This window comes from Siniperca chuatsi, linkage group LG17, assembly GCF_020085105.1.
Source record: "Siniperca chuatsi isolate FFG_IHB_CAS linkage group LG17, ASM2008510v1, whole genome shotgun sequence".
In the NCBI taxonomy this organism is placed as follows: domain Eukaryota; kingdom Metazoa; phylum Chordata; class Actinopteri; order Centrarchiformes; family Sinipercidae; genus Siniperca; species Siniperca chuatsi.
In genome coordinates, this window is record NC_058058.1 from 15,595,524 (window position 1) to 15,615,121 (window position 19,598).

At 43.3% G+C, this 19,598-nt stretch overlaps 2 protein-coding genes across 3 annotated transcripts; both read right to left on the bottom strand.

The window, feature by feature from the left end:
• Window positions 1-383: 383 nt before the first annotated feature.
• cyhr1 (cysteine/histidine-rich 1) lies at window positions 384-9,684 on the bottom strand. Of its 2 annotated transcripts, XM_044171699.1 has the most exons (7): window positions 9,170-9,684; window positions 8,569-8,903; window positions 7,332-7,426; window positions 6,312-6,455; window positions 4,964-5,175; window positions 4,591-4,769; window positions 384-3,202 (listed from the first exon to the last, which is right to left on the bottom strand). In XM_044171699.1, exons 2-7 carry the CDS (start codon window positions 8,854-8,856, stop codon window positions 2,990-2,992), a joined length of 1,131 nt encoding a protein of 376 aa, XP_044027634.1. In that variant the 5' UTR covers window positions 8,857-8,903; window positions 9,170-9,684; the 3' UTR covers window positions 384-2,989. The 2 variants fall into 2 exon arrangements, with proteins under 2 accessions (XP_044027634.1, XP_044027633.1); XM_044171698.1 differs by having other exon boundaries at window positions 8,569-9,684.
• Window positions 9,685-9,818: 134 nt separating this feature from the next.
• On the bottom strand, window positions 9,819-17,786 carry dclk3 (doublecortin-like kinase 3). Its single transcript, XM_044171694.1, has 7 exons — window positions 17,555-17,786; window positions 16,327-16,544; window positions 15,783-15,914; window positions 13,593-14,816; window positions 12,666-12,798; window positions 12,311-12,478; window positions 9,819-12,216 (listed from the first exon to the last, which is right to left on the bottom strand). The coding sequence occupies exons 1-7, from the start codon at window positions 17,619-17,621 to the stop codon at window positions 11,633-11,635; spliced, it is 2,526 nt and encodes an 841-aa protein (XP_044027629.1). The 5' UTR covers window positions 17,622-17,786; the 3' UTR covers window positions 9,819-11,632.
• Window positions 17,787-19,598: the final 1,812 nt, after the last annotated feature.

A 19,598-nucleotide genomic window follows, 5' to 3' on the forward strand; every position in this document is an offset into this window, starting at 1 on the left:
AAAATAATCTCCCTTTTAAGTCTTCAGGCAGCCGCCATTTTACACGACTGCGATATACCTACTTCCACTTTCCTGCAAGCAATAGCTGATAAGTCAATGTGTGTTATTGTTCGGATGCTGGGTAATTCATTTTGTCCTGAAAGTGATTCATATTCTCCCCATCAAATTCAATGAAACATATCCATCGTCCACACGAGGCTTTAAAATTAAATTTAGATTTCTTAACTGCGGTATTGAATGCAAAATATATACGGGCCCACGGTTTCACAAAGCCAGCTCTATTTTCATTCTTTCTACCCTCAGACACACACACACACACACACACACACACACACACACACACACACACACACACACACACACACACACACACAAGCAGCAGCGCAGGTTCCATGATCTTTAATAAAAGGCACATGTACAGCCATAGTGAGATGAGTGAGTCCACTGGCATAGAGACAAAGCATTAAAACACAGAAATACAGGAAGTAGAGGTCAGGAGGAGAGAGATCTATCTGCTTTACAGTAGAATCTACTTAAGTAACATCTTCTCGTTCTTGTTCAAGTAAGTCTAACACTAATATGTCATTGTGGTAAGGTAACCCCCGCCCCGTCCCCACAAACACACACAGACACACCATCCATCACCACCCCAAAGTCTGATCTTCCAGAAAAGTCTTCTCCAGAGAGCCGTTGAGCTCCGAGCAGACGAAGAAGTCCAGATCGCTCTGAGACTCTGCGCTCACAGTTTGGGTTACGTCCCCCTTGCTGTTGCTGATTCGTCCAAAAGTCGGCTGTTGGGCCCCTGTTGCCTCCAAGTTCATCCATCAAGAACAGCGCACACAGCTCACTACTACCTGGCCCAGGTTTCCTGTATGTCAGTTAGTTGGTGGTAATTTGATGAAAAATGCACCATGTACCAAAAAAATAAAATAAAAATCATTTATAACATTGGATCAAAGCTGGTGATATTTTTTACTGATATGTTGAGGAGCATTTAATTTAATTTGATCAAATCTGTGTCAAAAAAGTTTTCAGTCTTTCTCCCATGATGGCAGGAAATGAAATAACCAGTGATCGTGTGAGATATTACTACTATAATCCCACCAATACCGGATTATTTAGGCTGATACCAGTAACAGTATTTGGGAGTTGTAAAAATTGGATAATTTCAATTAATTAAATTAATTTCAACATTAACACAACAAAAACAAACAAAAAAACAATCTTTTTAGATTTGTTTTCTTCAAAGAATTGTGACCAAGATACATACTGAGCGGGACATTTTACATTTGAAAAATCATCTTGTCAGTGCTCTCTGGTGGACAAACTATGTAATAGTGGCAGTTTCTAAATTTCCTCAAACCCAGTTTGGCATTTCTGCACTGCAATTTAACTTATCGGCCGACATACACTGATACAGATGTAGCTGCAATAAGATAACATCAGCCTGGCTGATTTATCTAATTACTACATTGAAATTAGGATTCTTATAAAAACACACCATATGAGCATGATATAAACCAAAATAATAAAGGTGTTAGACCTAGATTATGTAGTTGCGCAGTTATTGTACTTAAGGGGTTCAAATTCCCAAACAAATTTGCAAATAATCAAATTAGCGAAAAGCAACTGACACACAGTGAACCTGGGGGCTTTTGGGGCCCCTGAAGGTCTGTTGGTAATCAGCTTTGCTAGTCATGTCCTCGAGGACTGTACTGTTTTTCACATAGGGACATGTTCACAAGAATCTCACAGTTATGATCTGTTTACACTCACACACACACACACACACACGCAAGCAGCCAGTCACACGCTAAAACCCAACTAAAAAGAAAAAAGTTCACAGGTACTTAAATATTTAGGGTTAAGAGAAATAAAAATGGTATTAGTGTTGAAGGTTAGCCTAACTATAACCACAGCTGGAGGAATAAGTCGAAGAACTAAAATATGCATGCAGCCAGGACATCTCTCCTCTTGTTGAAAGGTAAAAGGGGTCACTGGGGGGGACGCCGTCTTTCGTCTGTTCTGGCAAAGTTTGAGACGCAAAATGGACACTTTTGCCAAAACAGAACACTTTTGTCAACAGGCTGTTGACTAGACTCAGGCATAAAGTGTGTAGAGGGAAGAGGGAAAGGACACACACACACACACACACACACACACACACACACATGTCCTCGACATCCATTCACATGTCCAAAGAACAGCTCAGTAGAGTCTATCACTCTATTTTCACATTATCATGTCTTTGGGACATTGCAACATAAAAGCAGAGTTTGGACCACACTCCAGGGTCCGTCACTTAACTCTCTTTCTCGCTCAGTTATTCTCTCTCTCTCTCTCTCTCTCACACACACACACACACACACACACACACACACGCGCACGCACGCACGCACGCATGCAACAAATGCACCCAGCAAATCCTGCTTTGGTCGGTGTGTGCTACCTTTGGCTGTGGGTGTCAGGGGTGAAAGGTCAGACACAACCGGACGTCAGAGAGCCTCCACAGGTACACACCAACCATCCCAGAACCCCCTCCCTCACCCCTTACCCCCAACACCCCCACCTATGCCTTCGCAGGTTTCACCCCACCCCCTCCATCCCATAACAATTCCCACCCATCTCCATAGCAACTCACAATTCCCCCGAGCAAGGGGTCTCACTATCTTGTAAAAGGAGGTAAGTGTAATTAGTGGTGTGTGTGTATGTATATGTGTGTGTGAAGGCGTGTGTACCCTGCGTGAATCTGTGTATCTGTGTGAGTGAATATATGTGTGTATTTGTGTGTGTGTGTGTGTGTGTGTGTGTGTGTGTGTGTGTAGGTGTTAAGAGGTATCAGTGGTTCAGTGGTGTCTCTCTTTAATCTCTTTAATCTTCATCACTCCTCTCTCTCTCCCTCTCTGCCCCTCGCCCTCCATCACCCCTCTTCTTCTTCTTCCTCTTCCTTCCCATCTTCTTCCTCCTCCTCCTCCTCTTCCCTCACTCTTTATTTTTGGACTTGGAAGATGAACAGGCGCAGGTTGATGTTTTTGGCGGCCAGCAGTTTGTTGCACTCCACTGAATCGGAGATGGGGAGAGGGACGTAGTCGGTCTCGTTGGCGTCGTTGCTGAAGGAGTGGTGGTGGATGACCGGCTTGATCCGCACGTCGTCATACGGCCCCTTCAGCAGCAGGAAGGAGCACTCCAGGGCAGAGTTCACCTGCACACACAGAAGCAGTGTGTTACTGTGTTAGCCATAATATCTGACGTAGCACTCTGACCTTTTCCCTCCCGATATCTAAACTAAAAGGTATCTGCCGGTGCTGAGTACCGATCTTATACTCAGCACATAGTGATCAATAATGCAATACTGGGCAGGAGGAATTACTGTGGCACTAAAAGCCTGCTGTCACTGAATGAATATACTGAAAGCGGAAATATTGAATTTTAACATGACATCGGTGAAGAAACTGTATTTAATGTGGATGGGTCACATCTTTATGATACCCGATTTGCCCGATGGATCCGTGCATCTCTAGTGCTGAGCCACACCGATAATGTTTGATAGTTTAAAAATATGATAATGATCAATTTACATAAACATTTCTGATAAGAATCCTGTCAATTTGGTTATTGGTGGACAACCTGTGTAATGTCAACACAGTTGACTTCAAACCTACAGTTTCTTTGGAATTTCTGTACTGACATTTCTTGTTACTTATCGGCCGACGAATACGCCAATATTGATATCTGTGCTAAATATGGCCCATAAGGTCGGCCCTGCAGATGTATTTGTCACGCTCCACTGCCATACTACATTTTCTATTCGGTAACCACCACAATGTAATAGCTGATGGTGATCTCAGACGATACTGCTTTTGGTGGTTTATAATTGTTGTTACAACAAATTACCATTTCATTTTACTATTGTTGTTCCTGTGTACTCCGAACAAACATCTATTTCATATCTGTCCATCCTGGAAGAGGGAGTCCCTCTTCCTCCTCCTCTTCCTGAGGTTTCTTCCTTTTTTGTCATAAAATTTCTGTTTGTGGTGATTTTTCCTTATCTGAATCAAGGGTCTAAGGACAGAGGGTGTCGTATCCTGTACAGATTGTAAAGCCCTCTGAGGCAAATTTGTGATTTTGGGCTATACGAATAAAATTGACATGACACGAATCCAAATAAGAGAAAGACAACAAAGATCATACAAAACATTAGAGCAGGAAGAGCTAACTTCAGTGTTTTACTCAACTACGCCAAAGCAGATGTGTTAAAGTAATGAGCTTGATCCCAGCTGAAGGATGTCAGTATGCAGCCACACTGATCTGTCTCTCAGCAGACAGAAATTTACAGTACTGTTGCTGTGCATCTTGATTTGCTTTAGTATTGCTTTGACACAATTCATAGATAGCTTACTGAGAAACAAGCAATTTGATTGATCCTCCATTCTGCTAGCTAAGCGATGCTGATCGCTCTGTAACTATCAGGTCGGTTTCTTAACTCTCCTAACTTTTCTGTTAAAACCAGATCTGGTGGAGAGTGACGCATCATCGGCCCTCTAAACAAGCACACACTAAAAAACTTTTGAAATAAACATGTGTGTGTACCTTGCTTTTGAGGATGAGCTGGAAGGAGAGGGTGCGCTTGCAGGACAGGTTGGGGTTGCGCTCAGAGTCGTTAACACGGGCCTTCAGCACCCACGTCTGGTTCAGAACAGTGAAGCGTGGTGTTTCATAGTACAGACGAGTGATGAAGTCATCAGTGCGGTACGGCCTGAACTGCACCTCTAGATGTACACAAAGTTTGAAACAGGGAGAAAGGCCATAATTGGGAAAGAGTGTTAATGAATAAAGCAAAGGAAATAAAACATCTGAAGTTAAAGTACCAGTACCAGTTTTTCTAGTATATGGAGGGGATTTGCTAGATTACGATCATTTCTCCTAGTCTCTCTGATTTTATTTATTTATTTTTTGTATGTACCTGTAAACCCGATCTTTTCGTAGCAGAGCAGGCTGAAGATGCTGTTATAGAGCTGCATGTCTCTGCGGTGGTTCTGGTCCATCTCTCCCAGTATCCCCATCAGCTCTGTACCAGTCTTAGTAGGATGGGAGCACTCACTCTCATGTGCTGGCAGCTCATGGAACGGACCTTGCCAAGGGCAGCCAATCCTCTTGTACTTACACTGTGTCACCCTGGCAACATAACGACGAGTGTGAGTTGAAAGACAAACTTGAGGAAGAAAGACGTGGCTTTATATAAATAAGATCCTTTACATAGGTGCTTTGTTATGAGTACACATTACGTTCTTGCAGTGAGTGGAAGGTACTAATAATATCAAAAGGTACTAATTAACCTCGGTTGTGAACCAAGGCTAATTAATACTGTACTGATGATACATGTGTGCTGAGAGCCAACCTCAAGAAAAGAAAGACATGGACATGGATCAATTACATCCTGGACTGAATGGACACCTGCTACTTTCTTACAGTAACTACTGTGAAAGGTACGAGTTAGTGTCTGTAGCGAACCAAGGCTAATTAAAACCACAATGACGTAATTCACCTTATATTAACTGCAAAATGTTGTGTTATACATATTATGAAGTAGCTGGTAGAGATTCGGCATTTTGCTTAAAGGTAACAGGAGCCACTACTTTAACACAGTACTGTAAAATACCGGTCATCACTGAATTACTGCATTTTAAACAGTGCGTTTCATATTCAAATGAATAATTACAACATCATCTTTATGTAAGAAGCAGTCAGATCCTCACAGGACCCCCGCACATTTTTCTGCCTGACCTGACCAAACACACCTGGTGAACATGGCTGTTGTCATGGTAACACTAGCACAGGCACCTCTGTCCTAAGCAGGGTCACCTGTTGCTATAGCAACAAACCCCATAGGATTTCATGCACGCAAATTCAACCGGGCTGAGTGTCACACACAACAAACACACAGTCTGTAATCACATCAGCTGGTTTTCTCCTCAGATGTAGCAGGTCACATGCTCCTCCATCTTACCCATATTAACCCCCGTGTGATGCTGTGCCAAGTTAGCACACACACATGTATATGTAATCATACTGGTGACTTAGTCAGTGTGTGTGTTAGGTACTGTATGTGCACAGCTTCCATTTTCATGTCTCACTTCTTTGCGATCTGAAAGAGCCTGAACTCACTTGATTAAAGTGCGTGTAGCTGTTTAATTTGGAACATTTGTCTGGAAACTAATTGGAACTAATTTTGAGACGCTTTTCACACTTTCGGTAAAGTGTTGACAACAAATATGGTAGAAAAAAAGTGTTTTTGTGTGTGTGGTGTATACCTGTCTTGGCACTCCTCTTTCTGGTGTCTCTCTAAGCTGGAGCGGGGGAACTGTTTTAGGCAGAAGGTGCATTCTGTCGGCAGCTCACTGACAGCCTTCTCCACAGCAAGGTTCCTGCAGCACAGGTTCTTGCTGATCTCACACCTACACAAACACAAGTCATTCCTCAGTTCAGTCGCATATATAACATTTGTGGTATGTACAGAATGTTCATACACAGTTTGTGAACTATGCACAGCCATGAATAGCTGGCTGGATAATAGAAAAGGTACGTTATGCTTTTGTCAATTGTTGGTGGTAATTTCAACACATACTGTTGGAGTAGACACGCATAAACAAATCAGTCAAGTTAATTGTTCCTGTGCTCATGCATCAGTGATGAATGCAAAAGTAATGTGGGAAAATGATGTTGCAGTGTAATACGTCACATTAGGTAAGAACACTTAAATGTTGTGTATTTCTGTTGCATTAGATGAATAATGACGTGTGTAATTGACAATAACTTTATTAACTTAAAGGGCCAGAGTGGCTTTTGGGAGCATCTTAGCAATACAGTCATCACTGCATTAATGTTTTTCCTGCTGTTTGAAATCATCTTGCCTTAGGTCAATTAGACTTGTTTTTGTTTTTTGATGTTCTAATTGCTATTAGCTAGCATCACATACTCCCTGACTCAAAACTTGCAGAAAAAAAGAAATCTACATTTAGAGGGGAAAGTATTTTGGATCAGTTATTAAATTTGACAAAATGTATACCATCTAAATTATTTGGCTGCAAAAGTAATTATATGTAGCTAATTGTCTGTGGACAGTATAACTGTTTTGACACACTAGTCTGGGAACGATTGAAAATGCGTATATATCCAAAATATCACATTTAGATGCATCAATATCCATACACAATGATGTTTAGATCCACCATGTGACTACAGTCATGCACTAAAGTAACTAGCTTCTTCTGATTTGGACTGTTTGTATTTTTATGTGTACTGTGCTCATGTGTACAGAGAGCTTGGTGTACCTGCAGTTTGGACATGTGGCCTGTTCCTCCTTGAGACGAGAATCAGCCAGGAGGTGGATAAAACAGCCTGCACACATCAGGTGTCCATTGGTACACTGTGGTGGAAAGAAAGTCGAGGCGACAGTCAAACAAAGTGTACGAATAATGTGGAAAAAATAATTGCTGTGGATGCTAAGTGGGAAGAGGCACAGGGAAAATGGCGAAAAGTTGGAAAATTGGAATTAGACACTTTCTCTTGTCGAATGTTATGACAAAAATGTGAGCATAATTTGTTATAGGGGTTGTGGTTGACTTACAGACTATGAATTGGGACTGCTTAAAAATAGATATTTTGGGGATCTGATTAAGAAGAAACCGAGACTGCATGTTATACTCAGATCAAAACACATAATTTTGGGGGAAATGTCATTAGACATTTTTGGCTAGGCATATTTCCTTAGAGTCTATTTTTATTTCAGATAAGTTATAACAATGGACTGGCTAAAGCCGCCCACCAACAACAGAGTAACGGCAAAAAAGACTGTCTGCGCCATTGGAAATATTACAGCAAGATTACAACTTTAGAAGTGCTTTTATAGAAGAGAGAGATCTGGTACTTTTCTATGTGAATAATGGGAAAGTTCTGTGGGATATATGGATTATTTACTGGTTGTGCTTCTCTTATGTGTGTTTTTATATATGTATCTATGTTAAGGGCAGGATATTGTGTATGGAAATAATGTCAACTTGTGTTTACACAGTATTGTTAATAAATGTTAAACAACTGTTTAAAACAGGTGGTGCGTGTTGCAGAAGGGCATGTAAATGTATAGGACTAACTGAACAATGATTAATTACAAATGTGTTCACTTGACAAGTGAAGGGGAGGGCAAAAGATGATTCAAATTTAGGTTTTGGAGTTTGTGTGTGGGGTTTGGGGATGTGGCTTTTGCTGACGGTTAACGGAGGATAATTCACAGTATAAACTTGAGCTGGCACAGCTCACCGTGGCCTGGGTGTGTCTGCTCTCTCAGCCTCGTGGCTCAGCTTGCAGCAGCATACAGACACTTGAGACCTGTGTTGGATCTAGTATCACTAAAAATAAATGGAGATGGCCAACATATTCAACAGGTTGACTCTGGGGATCTGCGGCTGGGACACATGGGGAGTTTCTAGTATGAGATCCAGCTCATTTGCTGTTGTTTGACGGGAGGTTTAGGGTTATGAGGGGAAGGTTTGTGATTGACACCACGTTTACCTGGTATACAGACGCCTTGGGCAAGTCTAGGCACACGGTGCAGCACAGCACTGAGTACAGTCTCTCCTCCAGCTTTCCTGACTCTCCCTCGGGAAGTCTCACCCTCTTCTTGGGTGGCTCGTCTGGGTCAGGCTCGGGCCCTTCTCGCCGAATCCCGACCTCCTCCTGCATGGCTGCGACCCCGGCGACAGCCTCCACCGCTGCCCCCACGGCCCCGACCCCCAGGCCGGCCGAGGAGGAGCCAGGGGCGGCCGCAACGCCCACGTCTCTCTCTTCCAGTGAAGACATGGCGATGACTGTCTAGAAATTTCTGAGATGTACCTGCCGCGACCAGGCTGAGCCCGAAATATTAGCAGGTTAGCTCAGGGCTAGCTTACAACCTGTCAAGCTAACGGTCAGCTGACAGCTAGCTAACGTTAGCTAAGCTAACGCTACGGCAGCAGGCTGTCAGAAAGGAATGCAGGCTAACTTATTATTATTAATAATGCTACCCCCCACTTACCAACTTGGAATTTAACAAGCCAATGATTGTGTAATAACGAGATCATGTGCAAAATGTAATTATGCCTTAATTAAACGTTGACTAGTTTTGTTGACTTACAGTGATGCTAGCAGACTATGCGGCTAGCTACGTTGACAAAAACACAGCAGTCCTCTCCCTTTGCCCAGGCAGAACAAAAACAACTCAGGCGTCTCTCAGCTGTTGTTGTACTCTCGACGCCGTTATTCGCAATGACAGCAGATTACAACGATGTGCACCAGCGGCCCAGCTCGACTGCTCGTCTAACGTCCCTGCTCCGGTACCGGCTGACTGTCCACGGGACTCACGGGACCTGTCGGTGATTAAAGTCGCGGCTAGAGGCAGTTCTGCTGGGACTCGTCTCTCTGGCTACACAGCCATCTTTGTTTTTTTCCTGTCCGTCTCCCCCGACTTCACCCTGCACAGCCTTTACGACTCCGGGTCAAATTCGTTATTACTCAAGCAGGTTCTCGATGGAGGCTAATAATAGAAGTCCCGTATTTAAAAGTAAATATTTTGCGTGTATCTGTAGCGGCCTCTATGTGCCAGTAACTACCTACTTCAGTACAGCCGTGAATTGGCTGACAGCGGAATGTTTTATTGTGGCAGATGACTTGGGGTATTTAAAGAGTTTTTAAAGGCGCATGCGTAGTGAGCACCTGCGGGTCAGTGTATGGCAGGACTTGAAAGGTGACCAAAACCTGATATGCGACAAATTTAGGCCACTCCAACAGAGGACGCATCCTTTATACATTTGCAGTGTTTATGGACCACATCTACATATTACAACACATTAATAACACTGTCACTAATCTGTGACATCAAAAACTTTCGACAAAACTTTATAACAAACAACACACTGTTTATGTTGCCATGTTTATTCCCCTGTGGCAGCAATCTCTCAAAGTGGTTCAGCTGGTTGTAAAGGGACCCGGTGTTTGTGTGTGTTAACGCATAAATAATTCAACCAGAAAAACAGGGTGATCGAAGAAAGCCTTAGCTGCCCTTGGCCACTGATACTAGGTCAGAAGCATTTATAAGCTTATTCATCCCTTCAGTGCCCCAGATATGTGGCTTAGCAGCCTCAAGGGCTGGGAGGGGTGCGTGTGTGTACAGGATGGGGGACTGTGTGTGTGCCTGCTTCGGGGTAGGTGGGACAGGATGTCAGTGTCAGCTGCCTGCAATCGGGAAGGACAGGACTAACCACTCCCATTGGACGGACAGATATGCCTTATTTGGTCTGTGTGGAATGGCCAGGGAGCCAAAACACTCTCAGCTGTGCACTCACAGTTTGACAGTAGCTGTATGTGGTCACACACTGTGTCCTGAATGCTTGGAAATTAGCATTATTAGCCACTGGATCTTATCACACATTAATTTGTCCAAATCTCGCCACAGATTGCTAATTCACTGGCTGTTTGTCATCACACCGTTACAGTGTACAACTGTATATTTACGATTAATTCAAATCAGCAGTAGTTTGTTGCCAACCCAACCCAGTACAAAATATGTACAATAAACACATTGCCAGAAAGATGGCGTTCAAGAATTTAGTAAATATGGCAAACTTTTACTAGGACTAAAACATAAAGTTCTTGGTACAGATACTTTTAGTTTATAAACGTATAGTAAACAAATGTTGGTAGTTAAATGATCCTCGCACATATACTTCTAGGAATGGACTTCTAGGGGTATAAAAGGAGGATCCGGTCAGTGTCGCAAGCAATCAAAAATAGCTTACACTAGGAATGGCAGACATGATAACATATCACATTTTCAAGGTTAAACATGGTTTGCAGAAACAAATATAGGAACAACCAAAACAAAAACACTTCAGAAATGTACTAAAAAGTATTATCATGAATCAGCACAACATTAGAAACAATGACAAACTGCAAACATGTTTATGTCCAAATTGAGTCCTACTTGATCAACTCTATTCCAGTAATTTCAACGTCGTGTTCACAGTGCTTCATTACTTCCCATCCCATCCTCCTCTTGTAATCCTAGATGGACACATACCTCGGTCATTACACCACATCTCCTGATCAGTTTATGATTGCAGGATGCATGGATTACACACATTTATGAGATTTATCTAACCTCATCAATCAGAACCCTATTCAATCCCAAGAGAGTAAATCACATCAACTGCCAGTCAAGGATTCGGCTGCCGAGAAATCAGTGGCATTGTCCGGAACAATGAAAGTGATGATCTGATCTAATCACACGGTTAAACAGGAGATTGACAGTGAGGTCAAGACTACTGTGTGGGTGGGTGGGTGATGGTGGTGCGAACGTTCGGCTCATCATAGTTTTCGGGCTGGGTGGTTTTGGGCGGTGGCTGTGGGAGGGTTGTGCAGGGGAGAGGTGAAGTTCTGCTGATGGAGAGAGTGAGATGAAGAAGCTGCTGCTGGGTTAGAGGATGGGTGGTGTTGTGTTGAGTGACCCGCTGTGGTTTGTTGCACCTGATTGGTTGAAGGTGGTGACTTTGGGGGTGACTGCTGTCGGCTGTTTTGTTTTGATTGTGTCCGAGATGGAAGCTCAGTTCGGGCTGCGGGGGACGCCGAGCTGATTGAGTTCAACGCTCGAGCTTGTTGGGCTGCCAGGATCCCAGTCTGTGTTTGACAGCTTGGGACCTGGATCCTGTATTTCTCGCCTGCTGGGCTCCCTGCTGGGTGACCCAGAGTCTGTAGAGGTGCACTCTGGTCTCTGTTGACCAGGTGTGGCCTCTGAAGGTGTGTGCACTTTGAGCTGTGGAGATATGGTGTAAACTGTACTTGATTGTAGCTGTGGTGGTTTGTCCTCATCTTGTCCTCTTCCTGTGTTCATCTCAGTTTGTCTCTCATCATGTCTGCCGAGCTCTTTATGTGCGTTTTCTTCCTCGCTGCTGGTGTGTCCTGGTGTTTTGTCTGTCATTGTTTCTGCTGCATTGGTCTGAGCTAGTATCTGGACTGTGTCTGGTTCTGCGCCAGTAGCCGCTGCGCTCCTCTGAGGTTTGTCTGTGAGCGCCCTCTGCCTGCAAATTGAAGCCATAGCCTTCACCCAGGGATGCAGCAAGGTCTGCTCTGCTGTCAGCCTCATTGTGGGATCTGGCTCAAGCAGAGCTCTGACAAGGCCTCTGGCTTCTGCATACAAACACAACAGAATAAGAAACAGATTGTTTAGTTGTGTTTGTATGTTTAGGGATTTATGGCACTTTATTTTTTTTGTACTTCTCACCTTCTGAGATGGGGTCCCAGTAGGGGGACAGAAAGTGGAGGTGTCCCTGTTTTATTAGCTGGAACAGCTCCTCCTGGTCCCGATCCCGACTGCGAAATGGGGGGAATCCGCACAGCAGGATATAGAGAATAACACCCAGAGCCCATATATCCACTGCAACACCATAACCTGTTGGGTCAAACCACGGTTATTTCTGAAACAAGAAAATACTCAAATTCAGATTGGAAACTGATAAAAAAAGAAGTGTTAGGAAGAGTTAAAAAAAAGAGAAACGCCCGTATTTAGTGATGCAAATGCAGATTTTAAAGTAAAGGAATGTAAAGAAGTGATTTATACTGCAGCAAACAGCACTAACCTGTCTCATGGAGAATCTCTGGGGCTACATACGTGGGCGTGCCACATATGGTGAAGACTGGTTCAGTCACAACCATGGCAAGACCAAAGTCTCCCAGCTTCAGCCTACAGATGCTAGCAGCAACACACTCTATCTGAGAGACAACAAGAAAAACAAGATACAGACATACACAGAGGCAGGCACAGAGGCAGAGTTGGGATCATATTTTTAAAATTCAAATGTCTCCAAGGGCACCCACATGCTTGCCATAGAAACTTGTGTTGCTGACACTTTCCTGCATTTTTGGTTTTGCAAAATATTGACCTCAGTTTGTATCAAGAGCTATTAATCATAACTGTGATATTAAGTTAAATATCACAAATTTTACTGGTATGACAACATCGCAATGTGGCAAAGTGTGACATGTAAGGCCAGACAAAGTATTAAAAAAGGGTCTAGACAGAAGATGAATAAAAGTTGGCTGAATACAACCTGACTGTTGTCACCTTGAATTAACAAAGGAAAAATAAAGAATTTATATTTGCTGTTCAAAAAGAAAAAAAATATGGGTAGTCTTTCTTTTAAGTCCATTTTGGATATAGGATATCATTAGACAAATAAATAATAATGAATCATTTTGCTTTCTAAATAGTAAAGCCACTATGTATAGAATTTTAAAATGTTGAACCTTGGCACCCCTGGTGGCAATATCAAGACACTATCAGACACTGTGGCAGACAGCAGTGCAGGCCACAATGCAAAACCCCCCATGGCTCTGACCCGGGGACACTGAGATGAATAGGCTGAAAATACACATAGACTGCACCACTTTTCACTGGGATTGACTAAACTTTTTACAAACAAAAAGTATGCCACCTGAATAATTTTTAAAGATGCAATAATCACATACACACGTAATTGTCAGATCACACTAAAGCTGACACTCACCAGTAGGTTTTCTGGTTTGAGGTCTCGGTGGACGATACTTTTGCAGTGGATGTAATTCAGTGCTTCACTCACATCTGACACCATCAGTCCTGCCTCTGCCTCTGGAAACTTCCCCCTCTCGCTGATGGCCTCAAACAGATCCCCCCCGCTCACCAGCTCCATCACCAGGTAGGAGTGAGTGTGTGTGTGGTGGTGCGCAAACAGCTGCACTATGCGAGGGTGACAGAGGCTACCCAGAAGGCTCAGCTCGTTCTGCATCATGTGCTCTCGGCCAATCAGCTTGGAGCGTTCGACAATCTTTATGGCAAGGGTTTGCCCGTTGTCACGACGCCGGCACTCTCGCACTACCGCAAAGTTGCCATCTCCAACCACACGTCCAATTTCATAGCAATGCTCGACATCTGCCAGGGTGACATCACTGCCGTCCGAGGGAAGGTCAAAGGTCGTCCTCTGCTGTATGCCCTTGTGACCCACATCTGGAAGTGGATTTGAAAGTTGTAATTGGGCAAGACTCTTCTCCTCCTCTATGCTGACTGGCTGAGGAGGTGGAGGGCTGATATGAACGTACAATTTTCTCACTTCCTGTTCTGTATTAGAACTTCCTTTTTGCTTCCTCGACACAGGAGGAAGTGGGACCCTCCCTGACAGTGGGTTGAGCCATTCTGGACCCTGATGTTTAGCTCTCCTTGCTAAGCAGTTCTCACACAGTGTAGGAGAGGGTATGTCTGCTTCTCTAAGACTGTCCTTATGTTTAAATGGACCAATGACCAAAGGCTGTCGCTCTCTGTCCCCGCCCCTTGCACGCAGTCTCTGCAGGTGGTTGGGCAGGTGAGCAGGTTTTCGGCATGAATTCTTTTTATGACACTTCTGAACATCTGAGTTATAATCTTCAGGCTGGTGTGTGTCTAAATGGTGAGGCAGCTGTGTCATTCTGTGCGTATTAGTATGATTTTTGACATGTGTATTTGTGTCCTGGTGTGTCTCTTGGTTAGAGTTTGTCTCGCCGCTGTCTGTCCCCTCACTGTATCCACTGTCTGCCTTAGCTGCTTTATCTGGCGCTGGACGAAGTCTTTTCTCCCAGGCTTGCAGCGCGTCAGCCCGGTAGTGGGAATATTCTGGAAACAGCTCCTCCAGAGCCTCCTGCACACTGCTCAGCTCTGGACGAGCCTTCCCCAACGCCAGGAAGGCCACTTCGCCTCGGAAGAAATCACATACACCTTTTACCTATGAAATAAGGAGAAAGAATGACAATTTAAGACCAGATGTGGACCACAAGATAATTTCATATCATCGGACATGTTTAGAATTAACTGTTACAACCAGCCCAAAAACTTAGATTTTTACCATTTTGATTTGTATCATTGTTTGATTTTTCTAGCAATGCTGCAAGTTAAAAGTGTAGAAATTGCAAAACGTCTCTTTCTATGTATTCTAAAAGAAAAGTTGACCTGCCGCACATAGAGTTTCAAGAAAGGTCAACAATTGATTATATTTAGATAGAGTTTAATGTGACAGAGGAATACAATCTCAAGCAGTATTACGTTTCTAAACATGCAGGGCAGTATGACGGCAGAAAGAGGAGAGGAGCTGACGAATTGCTCAGCCTCACAGTGTCTATAGCTGAAATTGGAGTTTTTTCTCCCAAGTGTTAAAGTTGAGAACAACCTGGCCTAAATCCTCAGTGGGACAGTGTCAAGATATCCATTTATTTCAGCTTCCCATGCTGTCCTTTTAACTTATTTGCCCCACTCAGTAGATGGGAGTCGACTGAAGATCAGTGCATTGGGTGTGGTAAACCCAACACTGGATTACCAACTGGGCAAAGCGGGACAAATCCCTGGGGCTCCATAATTTCAGGAGCCTTGAAAGCTCCAGGTCTGCAATGTGTCAACTTGTTTGAGTTCATTTTTAGATTGAACATTTTTATGGGAACACACTAAAGCACAACATCTTCTGACTCGAAAAGGGCCTTAAGGTGTGTCTCACTATATTTCATAATCTTGAGGCCCTGTCATGAAGAGGGTCTCTGTCAAAATCTAGTTTCAAGACCTTCATTATTTCAGTCCTAGTACCCCGCAGCAAACCTGGGGAGGATGTGGGAGGAATATGGGAGTAGTTAACAGGTGCCCATCAGTGCTTTTTTGCCTCGGGGCTCGCTAGCAGGTTAATGTGGCCGTGATTGAGCCTCACCTCTCGTGCGTGGGTCGTGTACAGGCGTGTGACTCTGGCTCTGTGCCAGCGAGGAAACCCCAACGCCTCAGAGATATCCAGTAGCAGCTGCTCGAAGGACACCACACCTCTACGGTTCAACAGGACTGTTACCTTGAAATCAGAGGGACAACAAAGTTAAGTTACAGTATGTAATTCTTTCCCATGTAAATTACTCCCTCAGCTCTCAGACTGCCAAACTGTAACGCATCGCTGCCAAAATCTATTTATTAACAGCTTATTAACATTTATAACTGCAGGATTGATGGCTTATTAGAAAGTGAAAAACCCAAGAGGACTTATCAATGTGTTACAAACATTTATAACTGCATTATTACCAAATAGAAAGGATAAACACCATCTCTCAACCCAAACATTGTTCTTATTAACACCTTATAACTAATGTATGACGTGTTACTAAAAGATTTATTAACCATTGATAAAGCCATCAGTTACAACCTATAAACCCTTCATGAATGGTGGCTTATTTTAAAGTGCTACCAAAAATTGTAAATATTGAGTTCACCTTGCGTAAAGTACTTTGATCACAGGGGCGGACGATGGTGACCAGATGGGGCCTCTCGGCGCTCTCCTCTGCATGGCGGGTGTGGAAGAGAGGGAGGTGAGGAGGAGGAGGAGGAGGAGGAGGGAAGTGGGACTTATATACCTGTCTCATAGGGTGGGGGTGAATGGGCCGTGGCTGGGGTGCCCCACCAGCACACTTCAACAAGGGCACCGGAGGAGCTGAAGGGACAGAGGGAGAGAGGAGGGCAGTGGTGGAAAGAACAAAGACAGAAAGCAAGAGTTGGATTATTGAAAGTATACTTAATAACACTGACGTCATCTCTCTATTTGTTTCTTCTAGACTTGTATACAGAGTAAAACGTATAAGTAATACAACACCGGTTCCTCATCCTGTGCGAGTGTGTGTGAAAACAAATCCGGCTGATTAGATTTGAGTGTTTTCCATCACATGGGGTGCAAGGGCCATTTGAGATTCTTCAAGCACCCTGTCCCAGCGGCTGAATTATTCAGGCTTCCTTAAGTCATGCAAACCCACACACACACAACTTAACAAAAGCTTGCTCGACCTGATTAGGGCTCAGCTGAATCTGCATGATTAATGAAGCATTAGAGACACGCAGCATCTTTGACGTTTCACTTTCTGGCACTGAGGGAGACACAGAGATGCTATCCGTCCAGTCAGTGCGGGGTTTGTTTTTTTGTTTTGTTTCCAGATGCAGGACAACAGACAGAAACACAAGCCCCTATACCTCTAACATGACCAGGCCCCCCTTTTAACAAGACACCACTAGCCCCCTGAGAGTGAGCAACACACACACACACACACACACACACACTTAACAATAAAAGCTTTTCACAGTGCAAAGTTTAGCTTAAAGATCTCATAAAGAACCAGCTGTGGCCATTCAAGAAAGATTGAATCAGCTTTTTCTTGGGGGTCCTGGGACCTTCAAGGGTCTTTGTGTATCTGTGTGTGTGTGTGTGTGGGGGGGGGGGTAGATGACCCTTTCTATAACTGTCACGTAAATCACAATATTTTACATTTTTCACAGCTCAGATGGAGTCACAATCTTTAAAATCTTTACAAAGTTAGTGTTTCTAGTTAATGCATAGGCATACATCATACAGACAATTTAGCCATTACATTTTAAAAGAGTCTTGAGTTTTTAATTTAATCAACGTTAACTGTAGGCCTAGGTAAAATCTATTCAATCCGACCATCGACTCACCTGCAATTTTCCATTTAGCGTTACGTGCCGCTTCGCATCCATACCTGGCTCTCTGTGATGGCGTCATGACTTTCCCAAACAACACAGAAAAAAACAACTCGGCGACATTTATTTTTTATTCACTCTTATTTCTCCACAAGTTGCTGCGGCCACGTCCTCGGCCGTTGGCTTCCAGAAAAGGTAACGGGATGCGCTGTGAGATGACCGGACCTGGTGTCTCTAGAGTGGTTGCCATGGATACGCATCAAGTTGGACGGCTGGAGACAGAGAAATACCGGAAGCTGAGCGATTTTGCCATCAAAATAAAATATTTTAAATAACTGAATATTGTGCTGTGGGTGGCCAAATTACAGAGCAGTATAAAACATGTGGTTGCCATCTACTTTGTCATGTCATTAAAGCGGCCGTTTTCTCTTATCAGTGTACTTTAGGCTAGCGAAGAGCTAAAAAGAGGTTTTATTTTGAACGTACTGACCGGAACTGTTCTGTTTTACCGTGATTAGACTTGAAACTGATGAGACCAGTTCAGGTGAGTGAGGAGAAGTTGCTGGTGAATGTTTTTCAGAAAAGCGATTATGTTGCGTTAAGGGCGCTGCTTTACTCTAACATAGGCTTAATAAAAACACCTCTCATCGGTGTCTGTTGTTGACTAGTGTTAGGCCTATTTGATTACATTAGATGGCGCAAGTTGCGCAGCTGGCACCGTCTCATCACTTCGGAGAAGACGACAAAGAAAACCAAATTGACCAGTTTCGCATGTAGCATACTGATAGAACAGTTTTGCTCCAAGAGGCACAACAACTACAAGTCCAATGCGTTCAGATACAATTAGGCATTACTGAATGATGAGTAGCAGGATTTTAGTAATGCTGAGGTGATGAGTTAAAATTCCAATGCGACCCCAACCTCCTGATAAATGCATCACTAGCAGCCAAAACGTTTTGTAAAATTAAATTAATTTAACTCTGCAATTATATTTTCTCACTTTCTAAGTGACGTAAGGCTGTACAGGCTGTTTCAAAGTTATCAGCACATGGTATGCCAGGTATGTATAAATGCTAAATTAATTGACATCATTAAATCTACTATGTTTATGATTCAGATGTAACAGTCAAATTTGGAGTGGCTAAAAAAAATTGATAATAAAAAGCCTGAAGGAGCACCCTGGTGGCCTGGGGCACTGGTCCACAAGGGGTTGCAAGATAAATTTGAGGGGCCATGAGATGATCAACAGTAGGTACTAATCTTTGCTTTATTCTTGTAAGACGGTGTAGTCCCTCATTCGTCCAGGAATGTTCCATCGTAGAAAAGGTTTCAGTCGTAGTCATCTGGACACTGTTTTCAGAATCAAGACGTTTCGGCTCCCATCCATTTATTCTTGTAAATTACTGGATAATTTTACTTCCTCAAGACTTATCTTAAAACTAGGGGGACAATCAGTCCTTTGCTTAACTGGATATAACTGGTAAATGTATGCAACCACTGACAAGAGGTTGCAAGTAGACATTGCTTCATTTTAAGGCCCGCACTGACCATGTAATCGCATGTCATCACCCATCTCTCTCTCTCCTTTCATTTCCTGTCAACTCTCTACTGTCACTATCTAATAAAGGTAAAAATGCCCTAAATTATTTTAAAAAGAATAAGTCTTACAAACCCATAACATAAAGTAAATTCTTCCTCAGATTGTTAAAACCTTCAAATTCACAGAAACAATAAGTGTAGCTACTGCTTTTGTTCCTGTTTCTGTGTCAACTGGGGAGTGAATGAAGGATGAAAAACTGCATCATTTTTCACAAAACCTTTTGTATCACAATGACTAGGAGAAAGTTATGGTGTAAAATCGCACTGACAGAGGAGGAGAGGGACTGCCAGTCTCAGGCGCAGTTACCATAGTTTCACTGATGGAATCCAAAACTCTGCCTCACACACACACACACACACACACACACACACACACACACACACAAACACACACAGACACACACACACACACACACAGTGTCTGGTTGATCTTTTAATGCACTGCCCCCCACGGCTCTGT

Excerpts from the sequence above, each read along its gene's own strand:
- cyhr1 (XM_044171699.1), bottom strand. The coding sequence starts at position 8,856 with ATGTCTTCACTGGAAGAGAGAGACGTGGGCGTTGCGGCCGCCCCTGGC. Across the intron at positions 6,456-7,331 it reads GCCACATGTCCAAACTGCAG|GTGTGAGATCAGCAAGAACC; the intron begins GTACACCAAGCT and ends GTGTTTGTGTAG. Across the intron at positions 4,770-4,963 it reads CGAAAAGATCGGGTTTACAG|AGGTGCAGTTCAGGCCGTAC; the intron begins GTACATACAAAA and ends GTGTACATCTAG.
- dclk3 (XM_044171694.1), bottom strand. The coding sequence starts at position 17,621 with ATGACGCCATCACAGAGAGCCAGGTATGGATGCGAAGCGGCACGTAAC. Across the intron at positions 16,545-17,554 it reads CGCTAAATGGAAAATTGCAG|CTCCTCCGGTGCCCTTGTTG; the intron begins GTGAGTCGATGG and ends CTGTCCCTTCAG. Across the intron at positions 12,217-12,310 it reads CTGGGACCCCATCTCAGAAG|AAGCCAGAGGCCTTGTCAGA; the intron begins GTGAGAAGTACA and ends GTTTGTATGCAG.